The sequence below is a fragment of the Akebia trifoliata genome, chromosome 9 (genome assembly GCF_017979445.1).
Source record: "Akebia trifoliata isolate Shusen 1 chromosome 9, ASM1797944v1, whole genome shotgun sequence".
In the NCBI taxonomy this organism is placed as follows: domain Eukaryota; kingdom Viridiplantae; phylum Streptophyta; class Magnoliopsida; order Ranunculales; family Lardizabalaceae; genus Akebia; species Akebia trifoliata.
Window position 1 is genome coordinate 13,727,917 of NC_141383.1, and position 23,540 is coordinate 13,751,456.

The 23,540-nt window shown below is 33.5% G+C and overlaps 1 protein-coding gene across 1 annotated transcript; it reads right to left on the bottom strand.

The window, feature by feature from the left end:
* Window positions 1-842: 842 nt before the first annotated feature.
* LOC147394322 (uncharacterized) lies at window positions 843-12,636 on the bottom strand. Its single transcript, XM_086453445.1, has 6 exons — window positions 11,889-12,636; window positions 10,729-10,937; window positions 2,053-2,329; window positions 1,881-1,966; window positions 1,711-1,802; window positions 843-1,634 (listed from the first exon to the last, which is right to left on the bottom strand). Exons 1-6 carry the CDS (start codon window positions 12,222-12,224, stop codon window positions 1,396-1,398), a joined length of 1,239 nt encoding a protein of 412 aa, XP_086309571.1. The 5' UTR covers window positions 12,225-12,636; the 3' UTR covers window positions 843-1,395.
* Window positions 12,637-23,540: the final 10,904 nt, after the last annotated feature.

The window sequence follows — 23,540 nt, forward strand, 5'->3', positions numbered from 1 at the left end:
TCATATGCTCATAAAAAAACAAAGAAAGGGGAAGAAAAAAGTCTCTTATTTTTTCTTTTATTAATCAATCTCAAAAACTCCACTGTTGAATTTGTTTATTATTACTCTTTATATAAATAACTCCCTCGTAGTAGCTTAGAAACCTTTTCTAATAATACTAAACCCAAGATAAAAATTAACTATAAAAATAAATTTAAAATTGAAATGAAAACTAACTAAGACTACTTAAACAATTTAAAAAATAGAAATTCAATAAAAGAAAGAGTTTTAAAAGAAGTTAGATCAAATCATGTAAACCGGTCAAAGATTAGATCAAGTTGACTTAATTGATCAAACTACTTGATTTTGACTGATTTGACTCAATCAATTTTGTTAATTTATTTGATGCATCTTAACTTGATCATAGGCTTTGAGATAAGTATCGACAAGACAAGCCTATCTACATCATCAGAAGGTTAAAAGTGGTTTATTCTATTGTTTTAAATGGGAAAGTCCTTATGATAATTAAAGAATTATTTCTCTTTTTTGATTACTAAGGTTTCAAACACAAGGCAAATCTGCAATTGGAAACTCAGGGGGACCTCATACTTTGAATCAAAAAATTTAATTGACAAAATTTGAGATCAGTTCTATTGATATTCCTCCTTCATTCAACCTCCACAAAAAGGAAGGCAATCCAAACCCTCAAATCACAATCAGCTTTTGAACAGTATCACGCTACCCACTCAATGAAGTAGTCCATCTGCTTGTGTCAATGCAGACAGACCCTTTCAGCAATTTTACCAACCATGAAGTCAAAACCAGAAGGGGTTAAGCAATTATATCATACAAACAAAAACCCATATCCAAATATTCACTACTTCATAATATCACTAAAATACATAATAATGCTACAAGTTCTTCAACTACTGTACTAAAAACAACATAAGTTACTCTTCCAGAGATGCTGATATGAGAGGGTAAGCGTACACTTTAGCCTTCTTATATGTTATAAGTTTCAAAATTCCCTTGAAAGTTGGATCTAACAAAGCATAAAAGTTCCAACTACGAGAATGAATAAAAACAAGATCCTGAAATTCTGATAATATATATCTGCTAAGAAACAAGAAAGAAACTTACCCACAGTGCCAGCACCCCCGACCATCTTTTTTCTATAGTCTATCTCAGCTCTTGTACAACTTTTTATCCATTCTTCACCTTTGAAGTTCTGTGTTCTACTCTCTCCTAGGCATTTCACTCTATATATCCTTTATTTTTCCTTAATTAATTTTTTTTAAGGAAATATTAATAAGAAACACAAATTGAAGAAATCCCCTTGTATGAACATGTCTTATCTCAGGAAGGAAGTTCAGATCTTTTGCAGGATATTAAATGGAAAATTTTGTTGCTTTCATTTCACCTGCGGCATGAACTATTTGAAGCAAAGAACTGAAAATCTGGGTGATTGACTTGAAGCAGTCTTAGCCTGTCGTCTGCAGCCTGCAATAAGCGTTGCCACTCACATCCCCCACTTGGCATCCACGTAGACCCCTTTAACTTATACGAAGACAAGCCAAAAACAGGTAGAGACATTTTGTGAGCACCGTCCATTCCATTGGGATAGGTCACAACAGGTCCCTGCGCATTGCCAGCACCTGAAATGTTCGGAAGCATGAGAGAGAGAGAGAGAGAGAGAGAGAGAGAGAGAGAAGTAGAGAAGTAAACAATTACCACTCATGGGTGTAGAAAGAGAGTGGAAGGTTAGAAAGCAAGCATCCAAATCTCTTAATGTTGGTCCAGTGGGTATCCTGTAAATTGGATACCTGCAACAATATCATCCAAATGAATGGGTTGCCGGTGATACATGTCAAGAAGCAAATAACAAGATATGTCGACCTTACCATGCCACAGAAATCCAACTGGCTGAGAGCAAATCACAACTCCTTAGTGTCTTCAGATCGGGATAGTGACGTGCAAGGTCTGATATCTGTATAATAGAAGAATACTCCATCAAAAATGAAAAAAAAAAATGAGGCAAACAAATCAGAGTTAACTCACAAGAAAAAGACTTGCCTTGTCCGCTAAAGGTTCACGGCTGTAAGGAGGATCCTGTTCAAGAAACTCAAAGAGGAGGCAACCTTGAGAATTCCCTGATTCCCCTTCATCACTGGAGAAGCCTTCTTGGACAGCAATTTGGTTTTCCTTATCCAATCTAACAAGAGCCTCACTTGTTAGATGGGGACAATTCCACTGCTCTCTGGAGTACTTCAATCTTTCAGGTTCCGAATCACTGCTTCCATCACTACTTGAATCCCTGTAAGAGTCGCCGTCGCTGTCCTCGCCAGGACGCCTAAGGCACAAGAGAATAGTAGTAAGATACATAGGGCACTATTTGGCACTACATGATTGTGAAGCGTGTTGCGTCCAATGAAAGGTCATAACAAAAAATAGTTTTAAAACATGAATTAAACTATGACTGCATGAATTTCTCAAGTAACTACATACCAATTCAGTGATAAGGGTGTGCATTTTTACAAGAACATGCAAACAGTCCTAAAACATCCTAGTTTGTTCAACAATGAACAGTAGATAACTAGATGAATTAAAGTAAGAAGATTCCTTTACCATTAAAGAAAGATTTACCTTTTTAAGAGCAGAACCAATAAAAGCCAGATAGGTCTTTTTCTCTATTTAGAAGAAATGACTCTTTCACCATTAAAAGCAAGCCTAAGTCAGAGATGTGATGCAGTCTGGTTCAACTTCTCCAACCAACCTCTAGTTATACGAGTAACATGTTTTCTACCACAGAAATGCATCTTCATGATAGTTCTACAATAAAATTTGAGACAGGAACACAATTCCTTCGCTTTTTCAGGGGTGGGATTCGTCCTGTTTCTCGAGGAGAGTGAACATTTTGTGGAGGCTTCTTCCTTTTGCCATTTGTTGGGGAATATATGGCTGGAAAGAAATGGAAGGATTTTTAGAGGGCGGATCTCGAATTTTGGAGACTTCGCTAAACATTTTGGGGCTTCTATTTTTTTGGTGTAAGCTTTACCCTGATTTTAAGGGCTTCTTCTTTGAGGACCTTGTTTTCCGGGGGGAGACTATTGTAGATCATTAGGGGCTGTTCGGTTGGTCATCTCGACCGCCTTACTAGCATCCGTTGCATTCTGCTTGTTCATTAATAAATTTAAACTTTAAAAAAAAAAATCTGTGACAGGAATCCTCTTGTAGGCCAGACGACAAACAAATATCAATCTCTGATGTGCTGAACTAGATATTTACTAATATGCATTGCACAAGAAACAACAAATTCTAAGGAAGATGGGAAATAGGTTTGAATCTAACACTTCTCAATTTGTTTGTAAATAATCGAGCCCTCTAAAGTTGAAACATATTGTCTGTTGATTTATTTACTCAAATTCATATATATATATATATATAATATATATATATATATATATATATATATATATATCAAAGGCCCTAAAGAGAGCCAAACATTTTTCAAAATAGGTGTTAGAAGTTTCGGAATGGGCTGATTTTTTGTGAGGACAATCTCTATGGTGAAGAGATCATCCTCACCAAAAATCAGCTCATTCCGAACCTTCTAACCCTAGTATACAAGTTGAAGAATTGTAGACCGTTCGATATTTGTAAACCACTATTGATGGGGTTAGAAGTTTTGGAATGGACTGATTTTTGGTTGTCCTCACAAAAAATCAGCCCATTCTGAAACTTCAAACCCATACATTGAAAAAATGTTTGGCACAATGTTTGGCTCTCTTTAGGGCCTCCGAATGCCACCCTAGAGTTAGCCTATGTTGTAGGCATGGGAATCCGCTTTGGGTGTTAAAGGGGTAAAAGAGGAAAGATGGTAAAGTTAGACGGGTGAAGAGGAAAGGCAAGATAGCATGGACACCACAAAACTGTAGCCGAGTTTATACGTAAATGTGTGTGTTTGTGTGTGTGTGTGTGTGTGTGTGTTCAGTGGGAGAATCTCAATTGTAAAGAAAAGTAATATATCCAAGTGAAAAGAAAGAGAGAATTTAAAGAATCTAACACATTACAATAGGAAGAAATGCGTGACATATATATGACATTGACCACAGTATAAGACAGCAGAAAATCATTGAAAGAGAAACTGATTAAATAACCCTCATAGTTCATGAACCTAAGAGCAAATAAAAAAGACTGACAATATTTTACAGAAAACCTTATATGAGAAAATCCATGGAGTAACTGCATAATTACAGCAATTCCAGAATATTTGCCAGTCCAGCATGACCCTTATTTTAAAATTGAAAGTGAAGAAAATCATGATATATAGATGACATTGACTAAAATAGAAAGTGAACTGGGCACAGTACATGAACCTAAGAGGAAATCAAAATAGTTGCACTAAATTTGGAAATGTTAAAAACATCAGGAAAATCAGTCTTTAGCATTTAAAATGAACAACAATTACATGAACGTAACATTGCAAAAGGTTAGTCAATCTAAAAAGGTACACATCACAAAAGTGGTACATCACATTTATTTTTCTTTCTATTTGCCAAGAAAACCCATATCTCAATAAATAAACGTGATTTCATCACAAAAATAACCAGATTACTGATATCCCAATCCAAAGAAGAACCACACAAAAATTGAAGACATTCTTGAGTCCGAAATCACAAACACGTACATAAACCACCATTGGCTTCGATATTAGTATAAGCATTATATTAAGACCATTAGAAGTTCAAGGGTGCACCACCACGACAACCTCAAAGTCCATGAAAACTCAGGGCCTGTTCGTTTGGGCTTCTAGAGCTGGCTTTTTTTGCTTTTAAGCCCAAAAAGTTAAAAGAACGATGTTCGTTTAAGCTTTTTTTGTTCCTGCAGATTTCAAATGAAGCCCAAAATAACTCTTAATAGAAGTCGTCCAAGAGGGGCTTCTTCAAATGGCTTTTGCGCGAAGCCAAAAACGTAAAACGACTCAAGTGTAGTTACCAAAATACCCTTCATCTTTAATCAAATTTCCAACCAAACTTAACCTTAAAAAACGAAAGGAGATTACCAAAATACCCTTCATCTTCCAAAATAGTTGTCATCTTCAATCAAATTTCCAACCAAATTTAATCTTAAAAAACAAAAAGAGATTACCAAAATACCCTTCATCTTTAATTGAATTTCCAACAAAACTTAACCTTAAAAAACAAAAAAGAATTAACAAAATAACCTTCATCTTCCAAAATACTCTTCATCTTTAATCAAATTTCCAACCAAACTTAACCTTAAAAAACAAAAGGGAATTACTAAAATATTCTTCATCTTTAATCAAATTTTCAACCAAGCTTAACCCTAAAAAATAAAAAGAGATTACCAAAATACCCTTCATCTTTAATCAAATTTCCAACCAAACTTAACCTTAAAAAACAAAAGGGAATTATCAAGATACCTTTCATCTTTACCAAAATACCCTTCATCTTCCAAAAGGGAATTACTATCAATATCCCCTTCATCTTTACCAAAATACCTTTCATCTTTAATCAAATTTTCAACCAAACTTAACCTTAAAAAACAAAAGAGGATTACCAAAATACCCTTCATCTTTACTACCAAGACCAAAAGCAGTTCATCATCACTACTTTATTACCAAAACACCCTTTATCTTTATGTGGATGTTGGATTGTATATTACGTAGGTATTTTCTTTACCAGGAAAATTTCATATGTCCATTTATAAAAGGAAATGATATCGAAATTTCGAAAGAATTATAAAATTTATAAATTTATTTAAATTAAAATAATTATATTTATACTTTTTTAATATAAATTTATTATATTTATATATATTTAGTGTAATTATATATTTATTAAAGTATTTTGATCATTTTTGGTACATTCTGGGTGCATAATCAACATTGAAGGTATTCTAATCATTTTACCAGAATCCAACAATAAAAAATTGTCAAACGAACATCAATTTCTAACTTATGTGCTTTTGTAACGACAAAACTTCTACTGAATATAGCTTTCAAGCTTTGAGCTTCTACTTCTTCCAGAAGACAGCTTCTGAAGGTGGAGCTGACTTCTGTAAAGAAGAAACCCTCAAGTTTTAGATCAATGTTAGTTGCAAAACCAACAATTGAAAACTAATGGAAATTCCAGTGGACGAAGATTTTTTTTTTTGATAAATCAGGGATCTTTATTAATAGCATCGTCGAGGTGACCATGAAGCAAAGTAGAAAGACAAGAAAGCAAATAAATGAACAAAAAGGCGATACATAGGGCTTAAAATGGGTCGGATTTTATCTGAAATCCAAGAGAACCAAATCCAAATTTTATCACGTTAGGTTCTTTTTAGTATATCTGAATTTACAACTCCAAAAGTTGTCTTCTAGAATAAGTAGAAACCCAGAGCCTAAAAAGCAACATCCAACAAAATCTTGTTCATTACAAAAACACATAAGCTAGAAATTGATGTTCATTTAACAACTTTTTATGATTGGATTTTAGTAAAATGACCAAAATACCCTTAATGTTGATTATGGACCAAAAATGACTAGAATACCTTAATAAATTTATAATTACACTATATATATATATATATAATAAATTTATATTAAAAAATTATAAAAATAGTTATTTTAATTTAAATAAATTTTTAAATTTATAATTCTATCGAAATTTCGACAACATCAACTCTTAAAAATGGACATATGAAATTTTCTTGGTAAAGAAAATACCAGAATAATATACAATCCAACATCCACATAAGGATGATGGGTGTTTTTGTAATAAAATAATGATAATGAATTGCTTTTGGTCTTGGTAGTAAAGATGAAGGGTATTTTGGTAGTAATCCCCTTTTGAAAGATGAAGAGTATTTAGGTAAAGATGAAGGGTATGTTGATAATCCCCTTTTATTATTTAAGGTTAAGTTTGGTTGGAAATTTGATTAAAAATGAAGGATATTTTGGTAAAAATGAAGAGTATTGTAATAATCTCCTTTTATTTTTTAAGCTTAAGTTTGGTTGGAAATTTGATTAAAGAGAAGGGTATTTTCGTAATTCCCTTTTATTTTTTAAGATTAAGTTTGATTGGAAATTTGATTAAAGATGAAGGGTATTTTGGTAATATCCTTTTATTTTTTAAGGTTAAGTTTGGTTGGAAATTTGATTAAAGATGAAAGGTATTTTGGTAAAGATGAAGAGTATTTTGGTCAAGATGAAGGGCATTTAGGTAATCTCCTTTCATTTTTTAAGGTTAATTTTGATTAAAGATGAAGGGCATTTTGGTAACTACACTTGAGCCGTTTTACGTTTTTGGCTTCACACAAAAGCCATTTGAAGAAATCCCTTTTGGACGACTTCCATCAAGAACTGTTTTGGGATTCATTTGAAATCCGTGGGAGCAAAAAAAGTCCAAACGAACATCATTCTTTTGGCTTTTTAGGCTTAAAAGCAAAAAAAAAAAAAAAAACAGAAAAAGCCAACTCCAGAAGCCCAAACGAACAAACCTTTAGTTTCTTGTCTACCAAAACTATCAAACAAAAAGCTTCCACCTTAGGAAGGATAAGTAACACAAACCTCAGGGCAAAGCAAGCCATTCACTCTGACAAAACTTTTAAAATGGACTTGAATATACTAAGTCAAAACTTCCCATCTAGACCATTCATTACTGATCACTCCCCCAGTAATATATATTATCTATACAAAGAAAATGCTGAAGGAACCCTCCTCCAGCCTCATATCATTCCCAAACCTCTACAATAGTGGTATCACTATGTCCCATTCTGGAGCTCTAGAGTCAACTCACAAAATATTCACATGATAAATTGAACACTAAACTATCAATTGATTGGAATTATAACATTCCCTCCAAGACTAGATCTTTGCCCCCACACTCACATCGAACACCACTTTCAATCCATCTTCACCAAAGCCTCGTTCCAACCAAATTGATTACTCTATCTTGCAAGAAGTCAAATCCCAAGGGGCTTGATGGGAAAGTGAAAATAGAAAAGTAATAATAACACCATATTAATGTCATATGGTTCTTCAAATGAGTGACTACAAGCTATAATTATTTTAGAATTTTCCACTATATGCAAAGATAACAAAGTACAATCAAATAGTACCAATAATTAACCAAAAGGGACCCACCATATAAGAAACACCTACCTTGAACCAAGAAAGAGATGTCCATGTAGCCATACACACCTTAAAGGTTAAAGACTTAACAAGGATTACCCAAAGGCACTGTTACATAGGTCAGATTCCAAAAACTACTCGGGACAAGCAGGTCTCGAGTCTTATAGGACGATCATGGAAATATTAGACCATTCATGTCAATCCCTTAACCAATATTGTAATAGAACTAAATTGTATAGGACTCCTTGTTGAATACTAAAAAGTATGCATCTTGGTGTAAGAATTAGGAGTTAGAACTCCATATGAAGGAAGTCTTCTTGTTCCAAGAGTTTCTATGAAAAAGCACAACAAATCAAAATTTTATTTTTTATTCATCTTCTTCCTTCAATCTGAAACACTAAGTATATCCTCCAATTCTCTCTCCTCATAAACATTGTCATAAAATTCTTTGAATTTTCCCAAACTTTAGGAAAATTTTGGCAACAAAAGGTAACTCGATTAATTCGCCAAATGAACCAGTGAATTGTTCAATCGAAAAAGAAAAAAAAAAATCTATTTATTTTTTTTAATCGATTGAATATATCCTAACTTCCACCTCTTTCCATCTCTTGAAACTGTTACTCCATAATGCACTTATTCTATTAGTTAAAAAACATCATACATACCCAAACTAAAGTGAACTAACCCCTGAAAACTAATTGCAGAATATGAACTTGGTTACCATGGAAGTCGACCCATTTTCCCCCATCTCCATCACATGTGGCAACATTGTTGATCAAGGCAAGCTCCTCAAACCATTAGATCTTCATCATCAATGAATCCCAATTGTTAGTCCATTCATCATCTTTATGTTTTCCATCTCTAACTCCTCATGGTGAACCACATTAACACTCGTAGTATAATCATTGTTGACTTTTTTTCTTTATGTAAAGATAGTGACAAATCCATTAAGCATCTTCTCATTCACTACCAATTTGCTCATGCTATTTGGCCACATTTCTCCAACCTTTTTGGTATTAATTGAGCCTTCCATCAATCAATTGTTTCTCTTTACCAAAGTTGGTCGTCCACCATTTAATTTGTACGGTGAATGGTCCCTTTCACAGTTGGTTGGGGCATTCTAAAGGAGAGAAACGATTGAATGCTTGAGGGGAAAAGAATTGTTCAACGAGGCCATGGTAAGCATTCTAGACCTCATTTTCAAAATTAAAGCCTTATATTCAATTAAGAACTTTGAAAAATTGAATAAGACCACGTTAATGTTGACAATAATATGAGGGATATTCTCCAACTTACCTTCAAATATCCTCGTCTTATTCCTTCCAAATTCCCCAATAAATAGAAAATGGTGAGTATCCATAACGACCTGTTTGAAAGCTATGGAAGAGATCTATCACCAATCTTGATAAGCCCTAATAAATACAAATTTGGCAAAAGAAAATACCCCAAATTTCTCTAACCAAGTCACAATGAAATAGATGATTATGCATGGAACAATAATAAACGTCAATTCCCCTGCAAGTAATTAAGTGGTCAAGAATCAAAATTTTATTCAAAGAGGAAACATGGGCAAAATAAAGGAACTTGGAGCCTAAACAAGGTCCACAGGGAAATCAAGTGTCAACAATCTATTAAGAGACAAACAAATGGACACAAAACTACAACCATAATCTCTCTTATTTTTCATCTCAGGGAAAATATGGACAACGGAGATACAAGACAATAGGCTAGTGAAAAGATCCGATAAGATGAATCTGTCAATCACTCCAATGCCTCCTAATTCTAAAACCCCAATAAGTGTCTTCCCCATTCCATGTGACATAGTCCTTATTGGGTGGTCCTTTTTTCATTTCAAAGGGTAAAGGAGATGGCAAAATTGAACTTAAGAAAAGAATCCCCACATCAATGAAAGGCACTTGACTCTTCGATCCACGATGGCTAACACTAGACCAAGCTAATCATTGGTTTTCACAAGAACACTAGTCTGCAACATGCAAATATGAACATATAAAGAAGGTGAACTTAAATAGGAATTTTTTACCCCAACTTAACAGCATAGAATACTCGCAAAGGTTAAAGGAGTGAAGTGCAGACATTTACATTTCAAAAGACAAGTACAAAATTTCTAGAAGCAACCCTGAAACCCTTCGATCTAGTTATTTACAGAAGTAAGCATAAACTAAACAAATCCTCTTTTCTCTTCTTTTCTTTTTTGATAAGTAAACCAAACCAAACCCTTGGCCGCAGATGTCACTAGGGGAGTTGTACAAGTCTTCTAAAATTTTGCATACTACCAACTGAAATTGAAACTCAAGAACTTAACAAGCCATCGAAAATAGAATGAGAGGTGGAGCACTAACATGAAATTTTTCAAAACATTACAATTTGCAATTTGACTGACTTGAATTTGTTTAAGACTGTAATAAACTTCAAACATTTATAAGGGGAGACACATTCCAGAATCCAGAATTTAGATCACTAGACATAAATGATTGAAGTAATTACTGATTGAATGATTATATAAAAACTGAAGAGAAACAATAGCAGCAAGCACTAATCAAACACAGAGTCTAAAAACTTAATTCAATCCCTGTGGCTAATTTCAATACCTTGACTTAAGCAAACTTGTGGATTCTCCATATATTTGGATGCCGGATAGATAAGGAACGTAGTACTGTACAACACCATCACTGTCATTCAATATCAAAGGCACTCCAGCCCCATATGCACTCCATTCCTTGAAAGATTCCCATAGATCACCTAGCACAAAGTAAGGATGGTATTCCACATCACAAGTCCTCAACCCTCTCATCCTTGTCTGCAACAAAATTAAAAGTAAAAACTAAAATCTTAAAAGAAAATTAAGAGATAATAACAAAATTAAGAGTAAAAAAACCAAATCTTAAAAGTAAAGAAAAGTATGCAAAAAAACTTCTAAATTAATACTAAAAACTAAACAAAATTATGTGAAAATAACGAAACTAAAATTAAAACCCAAATCTTAAAACTAAAGAAAGTAAGCGAAAACCATGGTTTAAAATATCGGGATGTCTCCATGGTTTTAGAACTCATCCAAGACTGAGACAACTCGTCTGATACCTCTTGGTATTGTCCACCAACGAGTCAGATAGACAAGTCAAACATATCGGACAAGATTTAAAACCCAGGCTTCATTTTTCTCATTGTTGAACAAGACGTCTCAAGTGTATCGGAAAACTCGTCCGAGATGACTCAGCCTCCTTCACGGACGAGACGAGACATCAAAACGAGTTTTAAAACCATGGATGTATCAGAATGTATTGGCCAATATTTATTGGTATCAGCAAAGACTGATACGAAACTTGATCCCAAAACATCAACATTTTGGGGATGTATCGGTTTGCATCAAATCTATAGGTCCATACGGTATCAGTTTTTTCATTAACCAAAACATTCAATCAATATATCAAAAAAAAAAAAATTTAAAACCTGGGCAAAAACAACTACACTAAAGAAAAAACAAGAAAATTAACACAAAATTTTAAATCTTAAAACTGAGGAAAAGTATGAGAAAACAACTAAATTAAAACTACAAACAAAATCTTAACAACTAAAGAAAATTAATTCAAAACATCAAAATTAAAACCAAATCTTAAAAATAAAGAAAATTAAAAGAAAACAAGAAAATTAAAACTAATAACTAAATCTTAAAATTAAAGAACAAGCAAGCAAAAAAACAACTAAATTAAAAATTAAAAGACAAAGAGAGAGAGAGAGAGAGGAATGCAACCGTGGAGAGATACTGTGCAGGAACATATGGAGTCGTTGATTTGAGGAAACGATCAAGGTTACTCAAAGGAGCTGTTACGGGTTCAGATGCTGGTACAGCGATGGGCGAAGGTTCTTCAGATCCAGCTCGGTTTTCCGGTTCCATGTCATCTGAAATTACAGATTTACCCTTTGTTGACGAAACCGAACCTACAGATCCATCATTACGAGCCTTTTGAATCTGTTGTTGTTGATTCGATTGCTTATGATAATGGCGATGATTCCTCCTCGCCTTCACAGGATCGTAGAACCAATCCTCTCCATTGCCACGTCCGAACTGTATTCTCGTCCCCAACATTTTCAAACCAGAAAAAACCCTAGAATAAAAACCAAATTTCCCTTCTTAAAACCCCTAAACAGGATCACAGAAGTCCTAGTTAAATTACCAACCCCAAAATTTTCAGAAAATTTTAGATTTAATCAACCAAAATGACTTCTAGCACTTCTGATTCAACAAAAAGAACGAAATTTTAAACAGAATTTATGATTTCTCGTATGTCAAATCTCTCAGAAATCCTACGGAAGATTGAATCAGATCAAACTAGAAGGAAATACTAGTCGATCTGATCGGACTAATGGATTTTGTCTTATCTAAATGGAAGACGAAGATTAACGAGAAATTGAAACGATCTTCGACTGGAGCAGAGAGGGAGAAGTTCAAAGGAACGAAGAGCAGAAGAAGATGAAGAAGAAGATAATTATTTAATTAATATTTTCTAATTAATTATCGGATTCATTAGCACATTTGCAACATATACCCCTAAATACTTGAGACGTCCGTATATTTTCCTTGACCTCGGTCCTATCTTATATAGTAATGAGAAATGACTTAGATATCATGGTCTTTAACCTATAATCATAAAAATTAAAAAATTAATAAAAAAAATTAAAAAATCTCTTGATTGAAAAGAAAAAAAAATACACGATTTGGTTCATACTTGAGATGCCCCTATATTTTCCTTGACCTCAGTCTTCTCTTATAGATTGAAATGATATTAGACATAGTCTGATAGTCATGCATTATCCTATAATAAAAAAATATAAAATATAAAAAGGTTTTTTTATTTTTCTTTCTCAAAATCAATCTTCTTCAATTCTTTGATATCTTTATGAAAAATTATTTTAATACTCAATCCTTTATAGTCAATCACACCCTAATTACTCGTAGAAAACTCTTGATATTTTTATTCAAATTTTTATCATATTCTACTTCAAAAATATTGTCATGCCTTTCTGGTCTGAAAGTTAAGGATTAAGAGTTTTAAGAATATGGGTTTGGGAAGAAAATCAAGGGATTTTGGTTACAAACTGAAGATGAGGTTATTTATGTAATTTTGTTGTAATCTTTAGAGAAGACCGAGGTCAAACTTCACCAAATATTTGGAGGCGACGTTAATAATGATAATCAGTTGATCTACTTTCCTTAACTGAACCACGTTGTGATTGGTGGAATTTTGTGTCTTCGGATCGCATAACGCCAGCGAACGTTTCAAGGATAGTGGATATGACACGTGTAGGGTTTTGATGGTAAGATTGTATCATTGGGGCGGCTTGTTCTTGTCTTCTCGATTGCCTCGAAATATTGAAAATCTTTCAATCTCGTCGGATTTTCCGCGTCCACCTTTATGGATATAGAGTATGATGCTTATCCTCTCTAGTGGACCCCATTATATTTTTAGGGAAAGCTTTGATACAACTATGTGATTCCAAAGTATGATATAGACTTACGAACTGATTGACACGTGCAATATTAATGGTCTACATCTCAGGGTCCTACGTGAATGTAGAATTTTAAGAATTTTGAAAAGAGATTTTAAAAAAAAATTATCATTAAATTTTAATTTTTAATTTGGGAGTTAGAGCATGGTTTTTAAACTTAGTATCTCATCTTGTCTCCTTCAACTCCAATACCGAGTCATTTCGGACAAGTTTTTCTGATACGTTTATGATGTCTCGTGAGACAAATCAAAAAGTTTAACGTGAATTGTAAATCTCGGTAAAAAATGACTTTGTGAGTTGGTCTCGTTCAGCTCCGATATCAAGTTAACTCGGACGATACATTTTGGTCTTGGACGAGTTTAAAAACTATGAGTTAGAGTGACCATCTTAAAGTGTTCAACAAAATTCAGGAAAAATAAATTCTGATTTTTATTTTTAAATTTGTCTACACCATAAAGTTTAGAGGGTTGTGGTGTTGGATTTGCCAACATTAAGGTTGCAACTTGGTTTGATTTGGTTCAATTTGGGTCAAATTCAAAATGAATCGATATAGGTAGTTTTCATTAAATAAGAATCAAATATAGCTGAAAGGCCAATAGAATATGATTTGATATAGGTTGGTTTCATTAAATAAGAATCAATATAGGTTGCCAATCTATATAATAAAATATAACAATAGACCCCACTTCAATTATGGTTGTGAGGTATAAATTATAATTATCTCACTCAAATTACTATAGAATGGGATTTACACTACCCTACTTTAATTTTACCGTCTTTTCTCTTTTCCCCTTTTAACTCCAAGAGGAGACTCATGACTGATATCATATTAACTTACTTGAAAATAACATAATTTTAATGAAATAAATAAAAAATGAGAAAAGTCATATAATAAATCATTAATTTGTCCATAAAACATTTATGAATATATATATGGGTCAGGTTTGGTAGTCAAACATTAGAGAGCCAATGATTGGTCCTATATGGCTTAAAATTTTTAGATTGAGCTGATTTTTTGTGAGGATAATCTCTATGCTGAGGAGATTATTATCTCATAGAAATCAACCCAATCTGAACCTTCTAACCCTATCAAAAGGGATTGGATTTGGTGATCACCAATTTTTACTGATAATTTCTAAATCACTTTTGATAGATTTAGAAGTTTCAAATTGGGCTGATTTTTTGTGAGGATGATCTTCTCATCCTATAAATCATTCTCACAAAAAATCAGCTCAATCTGAAACTTATAAGTCATATAGGAAAAAATTGACTCCCTAACATTGGTTGCTGAACACCACATGTATATGTATATATATATATATATATATATATTGTGTAAGGGTTTGATTCGGTTCTATTTTTTCTTAAGCTGGAATCGAAGTGCAACTTGTCCAAACTGAACAAACCAGTCTTGGCCCTTGTTAGCAATTTAGAATACAGCAAAAATTCAAGTTCTATTCGATTTTAGATTGCAAAAATCCAGTCTAAAATTCAACCAAAAATTCGATAAATGGAAAATATGTGGCATATGGTTCATACGTGTATTCTCCGTTTCATTTCAAAAATTTGAAAACCAAAGATTCAGTCATATGATAGTGATGTTAATAGTGATGGTGGTAATGAAATCGGTGATGGTAATAATGATGGTGGTGATAATGAGGACATCGAGGTTATTGTTCCATTGATTTTTAAAAGAAGACCAAAGTCAAAGGATAAATCATCAATTTGGAAGATTAAGGTGTAATCTCAAATAAATGTAGAGGGACATGTCATTATTTTTTAAAGATAAAAGGGACATTTGTCACGTAAAAATGTAGATTCCCCCAAAATTTTGAAGCATGCTGCTTCAAAGTCAACTTGTGTTACATGTCACAATTTAGAAGTTTACTCTTTGTAACATACAACAAGTTATAGTAACATATTTTTTTCCATCGAGTTTTATAAAAATCTGTAAAATTTGTAAAAAATACAAGTTTTATTCTTTTTCAAACTTAAAATTCATGAATTATTAAGAATAATTCAATAATTCAGAGAATAATACTTTCATTGAAAAAAAATGAAAAATTGTGAAATTTTTAAGAATTAAACGGGAGATTGTTAACAAGGGTCCAGACCTATTAATTTGGTTTGATTTTGATTTGAATCAGACCAAGTTGTACCCCTACCCAACATGGCAATCCATGTGAGCCAATGATCCTTAGTAAAATTTGAAATCTAACTAAATTGGGTAGGCTAACCTACTTCAATGATTAAATGGTGTGACACTTTGAGTACATGGACAATAGCTTTAAATGTTGGATGTCCTTATCAGACCTTTGTAATCTATTACCAACCCAATAAATCTTTGATAAAGCAATCACAACCTCCATTTTATCCTCTTCACCCAATTTAAAAAAAAAACCCCATATATGCACTAAAAGGGTGCTTTGTATCTGGAGATCTCCAAACTCGTCTTAGGAACATTGTATGTAAGGACGCCTCCGGGCATAGATATGACAAAATGTAACTCGTTTTTTTATGGTTGGGGGTTTGCCTAATCTCCCATTAATCTTTAAAAAAAAGGGGGGGAGGGGCACTATATCAAAAGGGCTTATTTGTATTTAAAATATTGATAAAAGCGTTTTTGAATTATACAAAAATGATAAATATTTAATTTTTAAAACTAATGCATTTGAGTAATATAGGAATTGTAATTTTTCAATTTTTAACCAAAATGACCTTGATAGTATTAAGTTTAAATGTAAAAGTGAGGACATTTGGGAGATCCAAATTTTGGTGCCAAACCACTTTTACTCCACTTTGTCTCATTATAATACTATTAATGAAGAAAGACTCACAGAAAAAACACATGATCTCAACCATTTAAACACAAAATCTTACAACCTATAAGCATGAAATCTAACTATCATGACATCATTAATGTTGAAGTAACATTAGTGGGGGACATACAAGGAACATATTAACGTGGTGGCGCGCACATAACCATAGATGCGTTTTCTCCGAGATACAAGTAAAACGCATCTACACACATGCATGCGCCACCACGTTAAGGTGTCCCTCGTGTGTCCCATGCTGAGGTCACTCCAGCATGACTCTTACGACATATCCTTGAGATAAGTATCAAAGAGATACATTACTCCGATACATATAAATTGTGAATATTGAATTTCACACTTACGTGCTTAGGATTGTGTGTGTTTTCTTGAGTCAATTGAACTCTCCTTATACATGGAAAAAAAATTACATGGACAAGCGTACCATGTCCTAGACCTAAGTCCTCATTTGGGCTACAAGAACTTCCACGTCTGCCCAAGTCTTTATGGTTTGAATTAGAAATATTTTTTAAAACAATTTGCCTAATTGAAGACTTTGAAAATGAATGACCACCATACTCCTTAATTTAACATTCAAATCCATCAATGAAAAATGTCTATCTTTTAGATCGTTCTAGAGTTTTTAAATTTCCATGCTCTACATCCATTTTGCACCTGATCATGTATTTGGTTGCAACGTGATCGATCATAAATGTGTGGTCCTTGCAACTCTCTCTCTCTCTCTCTCTCTCTCTCTCTCTCTCTCTCTCTCTCTCTATATATATATATATATATATATATATACACTAATATATTTATTACAAAAATTGCAAAGAAAATTGTCATTGTAATTTTCCCAAAACCCAAATAAATGAGGATTGCATTGAGATTGTAGCCATTCATGTAACATCTTCCAATGACCTAAAAATTTTGCATGTATCTTGAGGAAATAACTAACTCAAATATTATATTTTGATAGAAGAATATTGTGGGCGATCAAACTTCATCATTAGAAAGTATCGAAAAACCTAATTTAGATAATAAGAATGTATAAATCTGAGATTTGTCTGACAATTTGTGAAAATCTCGTAAAGCGTAATTTACCATTAATTAATGTGATTTTTATGGAGGAAGATTTTGGATAATCGATAAGTATAGGTAGATTTCAAAATTTTATTAGGAATTGACTATTAGATCATGCAAATTGGAGTTCGTTGATCGAAAATGGATTCTGGCATTAATGTTGTCCAAGTCAAAGAGGATTGACATTAATTGACTTAGTCAAAATGATGAGTCACCTGGTGGTGGTGGTGAGTCAAGGTTACTAAGCTTATGTATTTGAAATATAGAATAAATAGGTGTTAACATCACATCAAAGGATAGAATAAGATAATTGAAAATCAATAAGAATTAAAAAAGAAAAGAAAAGAACTAGTGATTTGAAAATAAAGTTGATCAAATTTGTTTGAAGGGCCTTTTCTCCACCAAGTTTTTTGTAAAGATCTTTGCAACAATCATTAATTTTTTAGACATCCCATTTTACAATTATTAGACTTAGCAACTCATCAATTTGATATATTATTGCGGATTCTTAGTGACGATTAAGGACATAAAAGCTTGTGCAATGCCTCTTGAATTTTTTCGGGCCTTCAAATCCCTTTTGGACATTCCAACAATACTTCCAAATGTAAAAAAACAATAGGCATTTAGGTCAAAATCCACCAAATTCTTGAAAATTGCAGAACTTGTCAAAATGACCAAAATGCTTTAACACCTAAATGTTAGACCTGTTGGTATGTTGTGTGGCCCATTAAGCCTATGACCTAGGGTTTTCACGTTTTTTTTTTTTTTTTTTTTTTAATTATTTGGATTTTCTTGTTTAAAAAAAAAATATTATCAATGGAATGTACTATTGAGAGTTTCAATTGATCAATTGGGAAACCTCTATGTTGGAAAGGATTAAAATCCTTTGATAGGTTGGATTATAATTTAGATAAGATCTATGCCATCTACTCCTATCTATAAAAGGTATGGAGTGGCTCCCTTAGTATGTGTAGATTTCCAATCAAAGAAAATCAAGAGAATTCTCAAGAACTCTTGGACGGTTTTGCACTCTAAAATCTACAAGGAGAAAGAGACTATTGAGAATCTAAATTTCATCAATTAAGCACTCGATCCATAGAAGGTAGGTCAAGGAGATAAGGTGAGTCTAGAGATTAAAGTTAATTTTACCGAAGGGGATATTTATAGTCAAGTTTTTTTTTCATTGGATTAGCTGCGCTTGGCTACAGTTCCAGGTATGTAACGGTATACCCTATACACTATGGTTATATGTTTGTTAGTAATCCTAAAATTGGTCTTGCATTCATTCTTGATTAATATAAACAATTTAAATTTCGTGTATAATTGTAGAAATTGTTGTTTAGTTCTGTGAGTAATGAATGAATTATAGAAATAATGCTTACACACAACATATAGAAAAGAATGATTCTCAACATAAAAAACATTACTCTGAGACAAAACAAACCATTTCGTAAAAGAATACAAAATTTTCAAAAAGCAACTGAAATACCATTGGCGGGGGGGCACCTAAAAATTTCAATAGATATTTTCCAAAATCGAAAGGCCCTCTAAAGGGCAAAATGATAATTTATGGGGAAAATTACTTAGAGGACCCTTGTCAAAGAGTTTCTTCCTAAATAGTCCCTAAGTTTTGCCCGCTTTCTTGACAAGACATTTAGAAAACTTTTTTTTTTCTAAATGATCCCTCATATTGTCGAGTTCACAATTATTACCCTCGAACTCGACACTAGTAAACACCCATTTTCAATTTTTCAATTTTTCTGGCTAAAATATATGAAAAGATCGACTAAAACCTTGAGATAACAACTTGTTTAAATGATTTCGACCCAAAAGAATCATTCTTGATCGATTTTCATCTAAAAACTAAGAAAAAAAGTGAAAAAAACTCTAATTTTTTACATATATCTTCAAAATATTTGAAAATGACTTCTTCTTTTTTCTTAAATCATTTCTTATAAAATGAAGTCTCCAAAATTTGATTGAGATGTCAAAAATCCAATTTTTGAATGAAAACGATAAGTTCGAACGCTTAGAGCATTCAATCATGATAAATGTGGGAGATGAGGTCTAGGGACTATTTAGAAAGAAAAACTTTACTAAATGTCCCTCCGCAACGGTCCTTTAAATAAATTTTCTTAATTTCTATCAAAATTGACAAATTCACAAGCAAATACTCAAGATGATGTTATTTAAATCATCAATAGTACTAATGCTTCAAAAACTCTAAAACATTATAAATAAAAAACACTTCATTTACCCACATTTAAAAAAAATGAATAATGAAAATAGAGAATAATAATAACAATAGTAATAAAATGAAAATCATAATCATGCAAAGGCTTTTGGTGGAACTTCAAAGGAAGTTCTTTACCAAATTTTCCTAAAAAGAAAAAAATTTAAAATCTTCTTAAAAGGTGAAACAAAAAAAAAACATACTAAGAAATTTTTTAAAATAAGTAAAAGACTAACTACACCAAATATGCCTTATAGAAATTTTCCATGTTAAACTCAATCTACAAAAATCTCAATAAAAATTTGACAAAATCTTTGTCTAAAAAGCTCTATCGAATCCAATAACAAAATCTCTTTAGCTAAAAAAAATAGGGACAGTGACAACAAAGACCTATTTTTTGAATTGAAGCAAAAATGTCGTAATTACCCTTTCACCTATTTTTGAGGTTAAAAGAAACATGTTTATTTGAGAGTATTTGAGGTACTCTTGTGTTATCAAATTAACGACATGCCCCTTGACCATGATTATCTCTTATAGATCAATGAAAAATAGATCTAAACGATAAAAAAAAAAAATTAAAATTTGACTTACAGGTTCATCAAATTGATTCAACTAAAAAATTAGTAAGTCAAGCGAAATAAGATCATATTGAATTTATGAATAGTTTTTAGTAAATAAAAATATTTATTTATACTTTATATATAAATATTAATAATCAAATAAATTGATTAAGTTTTTTTAAATTTAAGTAGGTTTATTTTTAGATGAAACCACACTGAAAAGTTGTTAAAAGGGTATTTGTGACGCCCCGCCAAACGCTAACACAAATCCCAAGTACAAATCCCAAGGTACTAGGTGGCACCTCGAAATTTCGGCATGGTCTCCTCTATTTATGTTAGCGTTTCACGGAACTCAAACCTGATAAACCAATTTATAACAAAACCTGTATATAAAAATGTAGATACAGAAAAATAACAGCGGAAGACTAATTACATCTAACATGTAAGTAGATCAGAGTGCGGAAGATTTATCAATATACAGGCTTACCAAAACACTCTCACTCTAACAGAGGCTTAAACTCTCAAATCCAAAAACTACATTCATCCTGGATGAAACTGACAACGTTAACGGATGTAGCCCTAGTGCTCACCAGGCAATAAACTCTGATCGTCGATCTGATCGACCAGATACTCCTTAATTACTGACTCTACGCCTGCCTCGAAAGCTGCAAGTGCTGAAACTAAAAAAAATAAGAAGGAAAGGGTGAGTAACAATGGTTACCCAGTAAGTCCACAGCCAATTCCTACTAATAACCCTTCCTAAGCATGATCGAATAAAGCATACTGAATATTTTAATACGTGCATGGTTTTACAAGATAAAATACGATCAACTGGTACATATAGCCAGGGATGAGCAACTAAACAGTTCTAAAAATTTCACATAACATCAATCATCCATACTCATTATACATTTTCCATTTTATGCAAATACAGTTGGCAACATTAAAATAATAGACATACTTCTCAGTTTGTAATTCGAAATATAACGACATAGACATAATACAAATGGTGGAGTATTGGAATTAAAGAGTTGAGATTCACGACTGGATCGCTCCCAGTCAGGACATGATATTCCCCAAATAACATCGTAGTTCCTGATTTTGTGGCTGGTCGTGTCTACCACGCTTGCGGAACCATTTATCCGGCTCAGGCTGGCCGTTTGACGTGACCGTAAGCAATAGGTCTCTTTTCGATGTGTCAAAACGTTCGACTACTACTAGATTGTTAGTGATCACTGACTAATCATCTTCGTCTATGCCTATCAGGCGGGCATGTGATTCCCAAAAGACACTCCACTCGTATACGACCACCTTTACAATACACGTTCACTGGTAAAGATAAGAAAGGAATGGATTCGAATTCCAGTTGTGACTCCACTCTCATACGCGTCCCATACCACGTATGAGTTTGGTGGTCCCTACCGTACATCCCAGGATAGTGCACCCCTCCGGATGATGTGACACACTATCCCTTCAGGCATTCACAAACCCTTTAACAGCTCACAAAATAGCTACGTATATATATATAGTTTTTCATTTAAAACAAAAAGTGAAATTAACAGAACAGGGTTGAGAATGGATATCCAGTTCCTACCATGCAACCGTGGCCAATCGGCCTAAAATAAACAACAGTACTCAGCGCACGCGCTAACATAATCGAAAATAAACATGCAACCCTTTCATTAATAACCTGGATATCCTTTCACCAACCTACACACAACATACAATGTAAAATGTAGACATCACCCCTCGGGCGTGATTCTGACATTTTACCGTTCATTCCCTTTTCCCATTCTCTCAACATTCTCACTTTTCATCTTTTCAAATCAACCATCCACTTCCAACATTTCAAAGTCATTCTTTTGGTATTTCTATTGAAAAACCATCAAAGTTTATTCAAAAATAAGGTTCCAGTGATGCTCGGGATCAAAGCTGTTAAAAATAGAGAAAGCTGGTAAAAATTTGGCTAAGTGTCGAAAACTCAAATTTTCAAAGTTCTCGAAATTGAAAACGGGTTTTTCGAAATGAAAGTCTCGATCATGAGATTCGACACCATATAGTTTTTGTAATCTAATTCAAAGTTACGCGAAAATTATTACATTTTGAAAACTTACCGAAAACGTCGAAAATTACGTTTTGTTCTTGAAACCAAAATTCGGATTTCGATCCTTTGAGATTTGGATCTTAAAACCATTCCCATTGTTCCGAAATGGGGGGTAAAACCTTAATTTCATCAAAGAACTTAAAGTAAAAAGGACATTTACTTAAATGTTTTTAATGAAATAAAGGGTGAGAAATAGTGTATAAGGTGTGAGGAGGTCAAGCCAAGAGTCAGAACACTGTTCTGATCAAAACTGTGTCTGTCGGTGGTTGTCGGTGGCAGAACCAGGATTCTGTCGGTGGAACCGACTAATTGGTCATCGGCAGATGTCGGTGGGACCGACGGTCCTGCCGACAGAACAAAATTTCCTCACGTTTCGTCGGTGGCAGAAGCTTCATTCTGTCGGTGGGACCGACAGAATGCCTTCGGTAGGTGCCGGTGGCACCGACCCTTCCCACCTACAGCCTGAACCTCACTCGCGATTTTTGGGTTTTTCGATCCCTTTTTCGATTTCTTCTTCCATTCTTCGAACCATTCGACCCACCCACGATTTTGTTATCAAAATTCGATAAAACATAAACAAAACACCTACTTCTACCATGAATTAGAAATCAAACACCAATTTCTACGATTTAAATGCAAACAATAAGTTTTGTTTCAAAACCCTAAATGCACATTGAGAAATCTAAAGCTATCAATAAGAATTGGAAGTCCCTTACTTGGTTGTGGACGCCAAGAATACAAGCTAGCACTACAACTCAAGGTTGGATGGCTCGAAAGTTGAGGTTGGGCTGACTTGGATGCGAAACGAGCGAGGGTTTGCAAAGTATCCGACAATGACGTCCTCATTCTCCTCCATAATGAAGTATAGACCTAGCTCCTAACTCGATGAAGCCCTCGGATGGAAGATGTTGAGGTTTACTCGACCTACCCGACTGGTTTTGATGGAGGATGGGGAAAACGAACAAGAATGGGTAAGTAAAGATGGTGAGGTTGTAGTTCTCGACGTGGCCGACAACTTTGTCTTCTTCGTCGAGGTTCAACTCAGCTTCGTTTGCACACAAACTTGATGACAATGGGTCGAAACCCTAGGGTGGAGAAGTGA